Raw genomic sequence first — 14917 nt, forward strand, 5'->3', positions numbered from 1 at the left:
TGGAGATATGGCGATGGAAGGGAGGTGTTGGCTAATAACAGGTGCATAGTGGTGAAGGGGAATTGCAGGAAAAAATGGGTATTAGGTACTAATTACGTTGGTGCATGAGGGAACCACTTATCTGTAGTGGTGTTAATGCTGAAAACATGGGGAGGTGTTACAACAGGTTGGCAGCTGAAGGTTGTATGGTGACAGTGCAAATATTGTAACAGTACAGGGAAAACATGAGTGGCAATAGAAGTGATGAGATAAAAAAGAAAAAAGAAAAAAGAAAAATGAGTGGGTGTTATGGCAGCGGAAGGGATAGTTGGTTGTGATTACAAGCAAAGAAATGTAGGGATGTAGATGACAATGAAGTCATGGTCATAGGTACAATGAAATGGAATTATATGTAATATGATAAAGGGCAATGAAAGTGTTGCTGTGTAACAACAAGTAAAGGAGGTGCTGATGTGTGTGATAGCAGTGGATTGAGATGACAGCATACATAATGAAGAGCATACATATGTTGCGCCAATGTGAATAAGTACCACGAAATTGCAGTATAGTGGAGGTACAGGGGGTTACGGTGGCTGTGGTGAGAGGTAATGTACCCTGCAAACGACTCTACAACAGGTGCTATTACATAAGTGAAGGTGTTGTGGATGCCAACAAAGTGTATTAGAATTTACAGCAAATAAACAAAATGCCTTTGTAAAGTGATTTTCAGCAAGCATTAACAAAGTGTATTTTATAAATTTGATTTCAACAAATGCTGCAAGTGTCTGTTATGCTTATGGCAAAATGCTACCAAGAGGACATATTACAGATGATGATGGTAATGGAGTGCAGGATGCATAACACAGAAAAAAAAAGCAAAAATCCCCAAGAAAGAATTTACCCACAGCTGTAGATAGATAAAAGAAATTGCTCATTGACAAATTGAGGTCAGACTCTGAACCCAACAAAATCCTCATTGCCAAATCCTTCCAAGTACCGAGAGAGATTCCAAAGAGCATCCGTTCGGAACCCATTCTTTGTTATCTCTAAATAATACAAACTATCTGCCTTAAAATACTAAGGTTATTGTCCAATCAAGCAGATACAGGAAGTACAGGAAGGGAAAAGAAGAGCCTTACATAGCAAAATGAATACATCCATCCAAAAAAATAAAAATAAAAGGAAGAGTGGATTTCCACAACATTCCACAAATTTGACAGGTGAACAAAACTAATGGTAACATGCTGAATTATGCCAGGAGTATAATTAATAAGCAGGGAATGCAGAAATTGACAACAATAAGGGCTGTTATGGTAAGGAAAATTGTAGGTAAAGCAGGGTGAGTATTGTGTCTGTAACAGGTAGCAGTAAAGCACTTATGCAAGAGTAAGGGCTAGGATGCCATTGTATATAAGTATATCCTTTATATTTCAATGTAATTCAATGACTTTCAAGAGGGCATGACATTAATACCAACAATGATAAGGGTACAGTCTCAACAAAGTTTTAGGCAAGATATATATCTTATGATTTTAAGGATATCAACAACTAAAGACGTGGGCCTAGCTATAAATGAGATCTCAAATTCTAAAATAGCAAAGGATAGAGCTACTGTAATCTGAAATAAAGTAAGAGTACTTGCATCAATGCACCTTGACAGCCATATTGCAAATTTCCTTTTACCTGTGTTACTCATGACTTTACTTTATACCCACGTTCAGATATTTTAAGCTATCTCAAGTTTCTTTCTTGACTATAGAACAAAGTATGCAAGAAGAAGAACCAACGGGGACAAATCGGGTGGTTAATTTACTAAAAAAAATACAGGATTAAAGTTGGTTGATTATCAGAGCAAGAGGGATAGAGATAGATCATCACGACAACAGTACAAACAGCAAAAGAAAGAAAAGAACAAAATAAAAACAACAAAAAGAATGCCAAAGCAATGGGGTATGGGGATACAAAATCATTGAGTCCAAAACTGAATTTTTAAACATGGAATTTCCATAATGATGATGACAATTACACTTTCATTATATACAATTTTACTTAATTTATGGGCAGATAGATGAATCTTTAGACATACAGAGAATCATGGCAAACTATAGACAAAAAAAAAAGTTGAGATATACTTATCTTTGACGAATGACCCTTGACTTGGCCTGTGATAAAATATCTACAATCATAGGCCATCATATCTCAAATGCTTGCCATTATGCTTGAATATTTCTCAGATATAAGTGATAAATGAGTAGATGGAGTTACTGCCAGATTTAGATATTGATAACCATTGCCTACTTGGGTTCCATGGCATGACGGTGAGCTTAAGAGAAGTGCAGAAATCGTACTCTGTCATTTTTCCTCATGGATAACAATAAACCAGATAAATGCAACAAGAGAATGACATGCATTAAAATGAGGCAGATGACTTCTTCAAATAAAACCATAGAAACTGAAGATTAAATGAGGTGTTTGACTCCTCACTTGGTTCTTCGAACCAAACCAGGAAAAGATAGAACTACCAGTGGTGGTATACTTACATGTGAAGAGTTGCTGATGTCCAAATAGTGGATGCGCAGGAGCAGTAGGGCATATACCTGAAACTCCCAAGTAAGATAACACCATCAGAATGTCCTAGGCTTTTGCAATTTGTTGCTTGTCCATTCCTTCTCAAACGATCTCTGAATTCTATACCACGATTCCATTTCTTCCCATCTCACTCAATGGAGCAACCATCCGAACAAGATGGAGAGTCTCTTCTGACAGTAATCCTTCAGTATGCACTGAATATTAGGCGCAACACAATGGAATCCAATTTCAAGCAAGGCTGCAAGACCTTTTGGATAATGAGGGTATAAATGCAACCTACGCAAGGTGGTTTTCCCATGACTTTGGTAGGATTGCTGGCTCTTTGGTAATTGAGGCAAGCAGCCCCTGTGTTTTCCATACAACCGTGAACTCTTGGACCCTGGGCATGCGTGAGTAACTCATGGAGAATCGGAGCAAGTGATGAATACTGACTATTTCTGAGTGCTCGATGCAAATATTCTAACAGCCGGACAAAAATAAATAAAGAAAAAAAAAGAATACTATGGGCGCTTGAAGGGGTACAATAACACAGGTATCGTCAGAGTAATGGAATGCTATAAATAAACAAGGAATAAAACTAAAATAAATAAGATCTGAAAAAAGATGATACCCTAAATTAACGGCCGACTCAGGCACATGGCAGGTAGGTACATGCGATCGGATGATGTTGAAACAAAGATGTAACAAAGGGGGTTGCAAAAGACATTCATGAAATAGGGCAAAATTTAAACAGAAATGCAGAAAGAAAACGAAATCCATATATTAAAACAGAGAACGAATCTTATACAGTGTAACCTCAAACGTAATAAGCATTGGAATAGAAACATGATGTGGATCAGAAGAGAAAACGTGAAATAAAAAAAATGCAGGTATATGGGAAATGACTTAGATGAAGGATAAATGTTGAAGACAAATCAGAGAAAATAAATTGTTATAAAAGAAAGGAATTATCGGAATCTAAGGATTCCTCTTATCATTGCAATGGATGGGTCGATCCTGCTATAGGCAGGTCGACCCCACCTTTTATGCATTTTGGTAAAATGGAATGGGAGGATTAAAACGATAAGAGTGAAATTTCTATAGAAGATTAAAACAAAACAGAAAGAAACTCAGAAGGAGAACTTCAAGAAAGAAGAATGTAAAACTGGAACAACAATGAATAACATAAAGAGCAGGAAAGAAAAGGGGCTACCTATCGTGATTTGGCGGAAAATCCGATTGTAGATGGATAGATTTGATCTTTCAATATCCTTTGCGATCGCGGTCTATGCTCAGGTTAGGAGGAAGAGGCGCTTCTATGGTGGAGTCGACGTGAAGTTGCAATGGTGGATGATCGACTTCCGGTTGTTTGAGGTTCCTGGCTTGCAGAAACTCTGTAGTTGTAAGGGGGGAAGGAGGTCAATCGGCTTCCTCCAAACGAAGGAGAGGAAAACGAGAGAAGAAACAATCGATCAGATAAGAAAGGTGTGGGGGTGAAGAGGCGATCCTTTAATGTTTCTCCCATTGCGTCCCTCTTAAAGAGGGGGAAGATTATTCTGGAAGGGGCCATGCCATTGGGGATCGACGATGGAGGAAAGTGGTTTCGGAGATGGAGGGTTTAAGCTGAAAACCCAAGTGGATGGGCGAAAATGGAGAGAGAGTGAAAAGAGAATGGAGGGAGAGAGGCGGCGGTCATCTGACCTCTTCCGAAGGTTTCTCAAAGAGAAACCCTAAAATGGTTTATAACGGGGTCCCTTTGGTTTTTCACAAAATTTTCAAAAAGGAGACTCTTTTAAGAAAATTTTGCTAAAAGGGTTTTTTTTTTACAAAAAACGATTTTTATAAAAAGGCTTACTCTCAATTTTTTGCATTTTTTCTCTTCCTTTTGATTTTTTTGCCCTTTTTCTTCATTTTCTATATATATTTTTTTATTTTTGGAATAAAACTCTAAAGTTTTACGAGAAAACAAGATTAAAAACTATTATTTTTGTATTTTTGCAAAATATTTACAAAAGAGAGTTTTTCTGAGAATTCAAGGCTATTTTGGGAAAATTTCTTCAGAAAATGAGTTTGGATCCTAGTTTTGAGGAAATATTCGAGGTTTAAAACCTCAATTTGAGAAATACAGAGTTGTGGATCCAACAGGACGCCTGATGAACTGCCCGACTCATCCAAAACCATTTTTTGTAATTTTAATTTGGAAATTAGACAACAAGGCTCAGATTTGGATTTAAAACACTGGGTTTGGATCCAAAGTCGAGTTAGATATATCGACATGGAATTTAACCCAGAAGATCTGAAGGATAATTGAAATTTGGCTTTGAAATTGCCTTGATTTTCTCAGAAGATAGAGCTAGGGGCAAAAAGAATATTTTTACAAAACTTTGAAAAATTTGGGGTGTTCACAGGGCTGACCAGGTCTCTTCAACAAGACCATGTGCCCACGGCACTCCAAACTGGAGAAGTGCTCACAAAAGTCAATCCATTCCAAGAATGACATCAAAACTCATCATCTCGAGAAGGATGAGGTTCACAGAGAACACACAACCATCAATCGACACTGCAACTCTGGGAAGATGCAATCCACAACATGCCTTAGTTCCTAAGGGCGTGGTTATCTTTACACCACGATCCATCATGATGGCTGGAATATCCACCAACTGAATGAAATCCTTTGACACAAAAGAATGTATCACATTGGAGTCAAATAACACTCAAGTTGAGAAGTCATTGATGTCCAAGGTACCTTCTATGACTTGATTGCTCGGTCCTACCTCATTTGTGGTAGCCACATATACATGTCCCGTTGTCTTCCTTTGTTGTTGTTGGGATGGTTGTGAATGCTACTATCGAGGAGTCTGTTGATGCTAAATTTGTGACAACATCGGCCATTGCTGCAAAGGTTGTGGAGCAGCCACCCTCTGAGGATAAAATATGATAAAGTGGCCCTTCTGACTACAATGCAAACATGTGCTTATCTCTCTAAAACACGATTGTCCTGCATGATCTCTCTGGCATCTACCTGCAAATTGTCTTTGTTGTTGTTGTTGTTGTTGTTGTTGTTGTTGTTGTTGTTGTTGTTTTCCCCTATGCCTCTACTTCTGATATAGAGCTTGCCTATGGTTCTTCTTCTAGTTCTTCTGAAATGTCTTCTTGAAGATTTTTTGTGAATCTTTCTTCGTCCCTGAGGATGATGGAGGTGGCTCCACCTTGCTCGAATTCTTCTTAGAGGACCTCTAGTCCTCATCAATGATGATGGTTGCCTCGATCACCTCTAATAGTGTTTGAGGGCACCCAACTAAAACCTTGCTATGCAATCCATCACAGAGTCCTCGTGCGAACTTCAATGCTCATGCCTTATCCATTGAAATGGTGTTGGGGCAATAGCACTCCAAGTGTCGAAATATGCTCACAAAGTCAAGCTACACTATTTCAGCTCCAAAAATTTCTAGGCCTTCTTATCCCTAGCAAAGTTAGAGAAATAGGTCTTCAGGAAAGTCAAACTCCTCCCATGGAATGACTATGACCTCCAAATCTGATCTCCTTAGTGGTCTTCCACCACTTCGCTGCATCATCTACAAATCGATAAGATCCAAATATAAAATTTCATCTTTTATTATTTATTAATTATCAAAAACTCTAAATTTGATTCTAATTTCAAATTCAACCAATGTTCAATTTTACATGTATATCAAACTCAAACTTATGTTCTTAATTCTACCAAATTAAAAATCCAACTCCAAATACACATTAAAATTTTAAATATAAATCCACTCTTAATTATATTCAAATTCAAATTCAAATTCATGAGTAAATTGAATTCGAATTGACATTCTATTAAATCCTAATTTAGATAAAAATTTGAATCCAATTATAATATTTGAGATCTATTTATTAAATCTAAATTAAATCCACATATGAATTTAAATTTCAAAAATAAAAATCCAAATTCAATAAGACTTCAATTTCAAATACATCCTCAGTTCAAATCTGAACTAAATTAAAAGTCAAAATTCAGTTCACAATAAACTCCAAAATTATATCCAAATTAAACTCAACTTAAATCTATATTAAATCCAATTAAAAATCTAAACCCAATTCAAAATAATTTTCTAGCTTGAGATTCATCCCAAATCCATTAATTAAACTATCTTTAAATTCTAAGTGAAATTCAAATCTATTTTAACTTCATATCCAACAAATTCTCAAACTCTACTCAAATGGTAATTTTACATGTAATTTAAATTCTATGTTGATATTAAATATTAAAAATCTCTATTTTTAATTTTAGAAAATTGCAGTTGTTATACCACGTGGGTTCTTATCAGGCTCGAACTCGTATACGAGCTATAAAAAATACAAACATTCTCACATGCATCACAATATTTAATGCAACAACAATACTATCCACACAATTATGCCCAATGGCACCGTGAAGGTTCCTTGAACCGTATGCTAAATTACATGCAATAATAGTGCAAGCATGCATCTCATACATAAAACATCATATATATCATGCTTCATATTCATGACATACTTCATCATTACATATTTAGTTCATGCATTCATGCACATGCCTTATCTCGAGACTCATAACATAGGTGAAGTTCCACATTTTTAAAATATTTCCATATTTTTGAAATATTAACAACACATAACCATTTTCAAACTTAGTAAAATAAATCAAACATATATATATATATATATATATATATATATATATATATATATATATATATATATATTATAGTTCAAACTTGATTAAAATTGTGACACATTCATGTGTCAATCAAATTTGAATATATGAAGTCACGGTTCAGGTTTTGAATCTGCACATACATATGCACAATTCAATTGGAATAGAGCATGCACACCCACGGTTTAGTGGACAGAACACACACACACACATGTGCACATACACCCGGTTCAGCTGGTTGAACACACACATGCACCTAGTTCATTTTGAACTAGGCACACACATTTACAGTTTAGCTGAACTGAACCCACATGTGCACGGTTCAGACCTTGGTCTGAACACACATGCATATGCGCACGAATCGTATATATAAATACTTTTAAAACTGTATATATATTTTATATCTTTTTAAAATTGCATATATATATATATATATATATTAATGACTGCATATATTTGTATTTTCAAAATGCACGTACATATATTTATTTTTAACAGCATATATATATTTTCAAAACTACATATAAACCTCCCAACTGTATATATACATATTTTTGAAACTTTATATACTTGTATATTTTTGAAACTATATATATATATATATATATATATATATATATATATATATATATATATATATATATATATATATATTAATGGTATGCTCAAGGTTTTGCCAGTCCAGATTTAGACTGAACCCACATTGCACGGTTTAGACCTTGGTCTGATCATACAATGGACCTTGGTCTGGACACACATGCACATATATATGTGGTTTTAGATTTGTATATTTTTTAAATAACAGGCATATTAATATCTTTTTTTTTAAGATCTCAGACTTTCACAAATCACTACTTGATAGATTTCTATAAAAAATTGCAGACCTTCAAGTTATTGCATATTGCCTTAAACTAATTTTTAACATATTGCAGGATTTCAAAACTCGTTGCACTTTGCTTTGATAGATTTTCGAAAAAAAATTGTTGTACAGTGCATTGTTGGCTTTCAAACTTACTGTACATTGCAACTATTGCAGACTTTTAAAAATTATTGCACTATGTTTCGAACAGATTTTACAAAATCCTTGTAGACTTTCAAAATCATTTCTATATACCTATAGATTTTTAAAAAACTGTAGGATTGCAAAAATTCACTTCATAATATATATTTTTAAAAATCCATGCAGGCTTTCAATGAAACACTGCACAAACTTAAATAGATTTTTATAGAACACAACAGGCTTTCAAAACGTTGTAGATTTCCTTAAACAAAGATTTTTTTTTTGTATTTAACATGCAAACTTGTATATAAACCGGATGTAGTTGGCACACCTCTTTGAAAAAAAATGTTGATTCCTACGTATATATTTCATGCAGTCGGCATATCCATTTAATGCAGTCGACATATAGCAGTGAGTGCTATATATATATATATATATATATATATATATATATATATATATATATATATATATATTAGAACCAAAGAAAAATGCAGACCTTGGGATAGTCTAGACTGCCTACATGAGTATATTTTTCTTTTTGGAAACAAATGTTGGAAATATGAATGGTTCGAGGTTTAATATAAAACATTGCTGAAACAAAACAAATACTCAATTTCTAAAATGCTGGAAACAATTGATCCAGTTTTAGAAATCGCAAAAAAAGAAAACGCAACACAAGAGTTACTAAAAAAAAGAAAAAATGCAAAATGATTAAATTGTTGTAAGTAAATCACAGTATGATGCTGGAAATAAAATCAAACATAGCATGATTTAAGATAGCAGCATGTTGGAAATGACACACAACATAATGTAAGGTAATAACATGATGGAAAAGAAATAACCTAAGAAACACAACCTAATTTAAGAAGTTAACAACGTGTTGGAAATGAAATAAAACACAACATACATGCATAGTAAGTAGTTTTAAATCATCTAAACATGATAACCAGATTAAAACCACATTTAGATGTTTGTTCTAGATAAAAAATAACAATTTGTATGAGAATGATGTTGGATCTTACTTAAGCAGAATCAAAACAGCAAAGAACTCCCTTCAAATCTATGTAGAGAAAATTTCAAGGTGCACCCTTCTCTACACTAGAGTTGTTAGGGGTGTGGCCTCTCAAGAACCTCCACACAAAGAAGAAAAAAAATCAATAGGGAGATAGAGGGAGGAGAAGAGAGGAGAGAAGAGAAGAGAAGAGAAGAGAGGAGGATTTAAAAAAAAAATGTGAGAATGGGTAGCCCATTATCAAAAATCATGTTTTTATAACAAAGATGGGCTTGAGAGAATGAGATGGTCGGTCGAGAGAGAATAAAGGGAGATGGAGGGTTGAGCTTAGTCAACCCTCAGCCCCTTTCTCCCTTTCCAAAAACTTTCTCCCTGTTTCAAAAAAATGGAAAAATAAACAAATGAAATATGAAGCTTACATATGGGTTATTTTGAGCTTACCTTAAAAACATGCATGGCCCATTCGGATGGCATCTTGGGCTTTAAAAAAAGAGGAGATGGGGTGTCCCCGTCAAATGGGCCCCACTCATTTCTCTCCTAAATTTCAAAAATTCATGGGGCCTACTATACATTGGGTCTGACCCAGCCCATTCGAAAATGGGTTTGTCCAAGATCTGCAACCCCTGAAAAAATGCCAAACTCCAAATGCCCTCAATAATTTTCATATCTTATTTTTTAATCTCCAAAACACTTAATTAATCTTCAGATTGGATCCAAATCCAATTGGGTCCAACCCAACCCAGTAAAAATTGAAGAATAAATAGTTTCTATTTATTTATCACTTGGTATTAATTGTTTTCTAACTACTATTTTAAATCCCTAGCATAGATAATTATGCTTTAACAGTGTAGTTAGCACCATAATGAAATAAATCAACCCAAGTATTAATTTTAATTATTGAGTTGATAATAAATAAAAGTCCATAATTTATTTGGCAGTTAATCAACAACCATCAACTATACCAAAAATAAATGAGAAAAATGGTAATTAAACACAGTCAAGTCACATGTGTTATTTTTTTTAGAGAAAAATCATAATTTTTGCATTGATTATAGAAATTTCCATTTAAAATTCTGAAAATTTGTGGATCTTACATCCCCAATCTGTTGAACCCATCCCCTTTAATCATATCTCTCCAACCATACCTAGTTTAAGCCTAAAAATTTATCCCTAGGTCCGCCCACATGTTCCCATCTAACCCACCAAAAATCAGATTTTTCCTCCATCCAAGTGAGGAGAAATAAATTTTACACAGATGTCAAATCTCAGACCAGACCCAGTCTAGACCTAGACTATTTCCGTATTTTTATCTCCCAAACCTTGATGAGTGAGACCCTCAAATTTTACCAGTACCCTTCCCTACCTATCTTAAGACTTGCCCTAAATTTTTATAATTTTCTATATAGTATTTTAAAAGAAGTAATCTTTCTCTCAAGGTCAAGGTCTGTCATAATTCAGATTGCAAACCTACAACTAGAAAACCCGCAACTTGACCTGATTGTATCTTCAAGAACACAAACTCTATAACCCTGAGATTTTAACCCGAGTTAGATCTAGGTGTCCAGAACCTCTCCATAAAATTTCAGCATTTTTCTTTTGAATTTTTCCTAAACTCTATCAGATCAAACTTAAAGAAACCTTGTTTTCTAACCTAGCCAACATACCTAAACCTAGGCTTGAACCTTGACCTACCCCGTGGGCCCAGGCACATACCACGTCCTTAGTGATAGGAGAAAAGTGAGTAGCCATGCATTCCACAGTTGTGGCCTCTTGAATTAATTGGCCGGATTCCTTCACCAGGAATTTAATCTCATTGGGCTGAATATTCTTTCTACACAGAAGAGAAATATGCTATGTTCCAATCTCCTTGAAGCCACGTGAATGATGATTTTTCCCTCCAAAACACCTCCTCAATACAAAGGAATGATGTACGCTCTTATTAATTTATTTTTGGAGAAAGATAAAAAGAGAACCCCAAACAAATTCTAAGGCACTTAATTTCTTCTAGTACTATTGGGAGATTATGGAGCATGAGGTATCTGTACTGTGATTATCAAACTTCATGCATGCTCTTAATTTATTAATTAGACTAATATTGTCCGCATCAATATGCATTTCTACTGCTGCGATTTTAGTCTTCAAGTTGTAAGGTTTGCCTTGAATTGTGCCAAACCATGCACAATTCATTGCTTTAAACAAATCTTGATATCATCCACTTGACACATGGGGCACCCATGGATTTCTTTGTTCCAACCAGATTCAACAATCAACTGGAGTTTTAGGTTAATGGTCCACGTCCGGGAAAACAAAATGGTGGCTCAATAGCATTAATGTTCCATTTGGCGTTAACAATAATTCCATTCTCTACATTGTTAAACATTAATTAATGGGTTTTAATTTCCATTACCTTATAATAATTCGGTACCTTAAGTTGTTAGGATATCAAATTTCCCAAACAAAAAATCAAAATTCTTATAATATTTTACAAAATTTTAATTAGTAAAGACTCAACAGGCAATGCAACTCAGTTAGGACTTCTTGTAATCATCGACCAACATCGCAATACCTTCAAAAATATCAACAAAAAAAAGTCATGATATATATATTTTGCCTCATGTTTTAGGGAGACAACATAATTAATGTAGTATTTAAAAAATATCATGATAGTTTCATTGATTGAAATTATAGTAATTTACCATGATATTTATGTTCTAAACTTGAGGAAAAACTGATTTTATATATGTTACTCCGTTTATTTTCTGAATTTTTAAAGTTTAATTTTTTTCCTATATTTTGAGACAATCTTGAGAAATGTAAAAGTCTCATCCGAGAAATGAACATCCGTTTAATTGCTATTTTAGGCTTTTTTCACTGTGGATTCAGTATGTGGCAGGGATTTCACAATCTATGAACTCTACGGACTTATATATGGACTTGTACGACTGAAACAGTTTTGATCTATTCACAAAAAGATGGCTCTTAAGGTCAGGCCATTGAAAGTTGAGGCGAAGCTTCTAGTGACACATAAGAAATCCATCTATGCGATTATCCACCAAGTGGAAACCAGGCAGGATCAGGTGCAATGTGATTGCACACTTTTAGTGTGCTGCTGCACCTGATTACGCTCCATCTTCAGGATACAGCCTGTCAGCTGTAGAAACTAACAGCAGATGGATGGTGATCAGGTACAGGAGCACACCACAAGTGCTGATCTTCTCATAGTGGAAACCCCTTTTTAACATTTCTGGCCTCATCAAGTCCAACAGCTTGGCATTAATTAGCCAAACTCACAAATTTCGAAAAAATGATGATTTTAGTAAGTTCTGGAAATATCATCGTCATTATCGTCGGGAAGATAAAAGCAGAAAGAACCATGTTCCCGTCCTTGCTCGCACTTTACTCAAAAGGTAGTAAAAGAATCCGAAGTTGTTCTACTTTCTCTTTTTCCTCTAACTAGTGGAGCATTAATTTCATCAGTGAGCATATTAAATTCAATAGCTAAGAAATAATATTTAGCTTTTTGGATATTATCCATAAAAAAAACAAAAAAATGAATGCGTAAAATGAAAGTTATCATCTTTAGAAAGAGGAAAGTGGGGCCTCATGATTCTATGGTGGAGGGAGCAAGCAAGACGAAATTTTGAAATGACTAGAGCCAATTTTCTTTCAAACGCGTGTTCTTAAATATTATAAATATCAAATATGTCCCGCATGTCTGACTGATATTAAAACCATAAATTCAGTGTTTTTGGCTTGCTTTTCAAACTAGAAGAAACAATGGTGTAGAGAAAGGTGAGAGAGAGAGAGAGATGTATCGGTTTAGCAACAGTGTCGTGGGCATCCTCAACCTCTTCACCCTCATAATCTCCATCCCAGTCATAGGTGGTGGATTATGGCTGGCCAAGAACAGCAGGACCTGCGAGGCGTTCCTGCAGATGCCCCTCCTCATCATTGGCCTCATTATCCTCATCATCTCCTTGGCAGGCTTCATAGGCGCTTGCTTCAACATCGCTTGTGCGCTCTTCGCCTACCTGGTCATCATGTTGGTGCTCATATTTTCTCTGCTGTCCCTCACGATCTTCGCCTTCGTGGTGACGAGCAAAGGGCATGGGGTGGAGGTGCCAGGCAGGCAGTACAAGGAGTATCACCTTGACGACTACTCCCCCTGGCTCAGGGCCCGGGTGAGCAACGACGACAACTGGAGGGGCATCAGGAGTTGCATCCTCAGCTCCAAGACCTGTGCTGCGACAGCTCAGTGGACGCCCCTCGATTATCTGGAGAGGGACATGACCCCCATTCAGGTAGGTACCTATATACGGTAATTCCCCTGCGTAAATAGCTCATTTAATTTGTGCAATATTATGCTTCACTCCTGATCTCCTCCCCATAATAATCAACTGAACAAAAGAATGGGAGCACACGATGGCATATTTTTATTTTTATTTTTATTTTAATTTGCATGCATGTGCAGTCGGGGTGCTGCAAGCCACCGACGGCGTGCGAGTACGGGTGGGCAGGGTCGGTGTCGGTGGTTGTGGGGATGGGTGCGGAGCAGGACTGCTACAGGTGGAACAACGCGCGGGGCGTGCTATGCTACGAGTGCGACTCCTGCAAGGCTGCCGTGCTCGACAACATGAAGCGCGACTGGCAGAAGCTATCGGTCCTCAACGTAACGATGCTGGTCTTCCTCGTAGCCCTCTACTCCATCGGCTGCTGTGCTCTGCGCAACTCACGCAGGGCCGAGACGGACCATCCCTACGGTGACAACCGGATGGACAAGATCAACCCCCGATGGGACTATTACTGGTCCATCACTAGCAACCCCCCTTCTTTTTAACTTCCTTTGCTTAACTACTTTTGAAAAATAAAATAAAGACTCCCATCTTCTAATCTAATGTTTTATCATGAACGTCTGGTTCAAGACCCTCTCTATCAATTAATGACTCCACAAACAAACCAGAGTCAACCGTCTGCCTAGCTAGTCCTGAGCTGGGCATGTCGTGTCAAAATGCTTTTAAGCTTGTGGTTTCTTGACCATGGTTTTGATTCACCTAATTGGTAAGGCATCGTCTTGGTTGTGAAAGAAAAAAGGGTACCACTGCAAACAGGAATTTTAATCAAAGTTTTCGAGTCTTAGAGCCAAGGATATGGCTTTCTTAAGCTATATTTGAATTTTGAAACACGTTCACATAACTGTTCCTCCTCCACTTTTATTTTTTCACACACGAGGAATAATTAGGGTTTCTCTTTTGTATTGCAGGTGGAGGTGGTGGTATGACTGGAAAGAACGGCTTTTTTAGATTCCTTGCCCCCCCCCCCCCCCCCCCCCCCACTTCACTTTTGTGCCTTTTCTTCCCTGCCCCGCCTTTCTCATTGTATTTATCAATGTGGTTTGCTTTTTCTCTCTAGGATATTGTCAGTTTATGTGAAATAAAGAGCGTCTCTTTGTACAGATCTTGGTAATGAGGGCTTCAAAGTAGACTATCGTGAACTTTGACTTTTGCAATTGGTACGTTAACCAGTCTAATTGCCTGAAGGAGATAAAGCTGACTGCTGAATAAAAAAGAAAAGTAATAGCAGACGGTTGGTTTGACTAGGACGTATGGGCCTCGTGGTCTATGTCGGACCACCATTCAAACAGGAGTCAGGATCAGGTGCC

General features: G+C 36.3%; 1 protein-coding gene across 1 annotated transcript; it reads left to right on the top strand.

The window, feature by feature from the left end:
* Positions 1-13006: 13006 nt before the first annotated feature.
* On the top strand, positions 13007-14710 carry LOC149820845 (tetraspanin-6-like). The gene is made up of 3 exons (XM_089983071.1): positions 13007-13559; positions 13730-14064; positions 14519-14710. Exons 1-3 carry the CDS (start codon positions 13068-13070, stop codon positions 14556-14558), a joined length of 867 nt encoding a protein of 288 aa, XP_089839197.1. The 5' UTR covers positions 13007-13067; the 3' UTR covers positions 14559-14710.
* Positions 14711-14917: the final 207 nt, after the last annotated feature.

This window comes from Nuphar pumila, chromosome 12 (assembly GCF_984573655.1).
Source record: "Nuphar pumila chromosome 12, dmNupPumi1.hap1.1, whole genome shotgun sequence".
NCBI classification, from domain to species: Eukaryota; Viridiplantae; Streptophyta; class Magnoliopsida; order Nymphaeales; family Nymphaeaceae; genus Nuphar; species Nuphar pumila.

What these genes read in the sequence shown, in the direction of transcription:
- LOC149820845 (XM_089983071.1), top strand. Translation starts at nt 13,068, where the DNA reads ATGTATCGGTTTAGCAACAGTGTCGTGGGCATCCTCAACCTCTTCACC. An exon ending in GGGACATGACCCCCATTCAG is followed by an intron (nt 13,560 to 13,729) that starts GTAGGTACCTAT and finishes ATGCATGTGCAG; the next exon opens with TCGGGGTGCTGCAAGCCACC. An exon ending in CCCCGATGGGACTATTACTG is followed by an intron (nt 14,065 to 14,518) that starts GTCCATCACTAG and finishes TTTGTATTGCAG; the next exon opens with GTGGAGGTGGTGGTATGACT.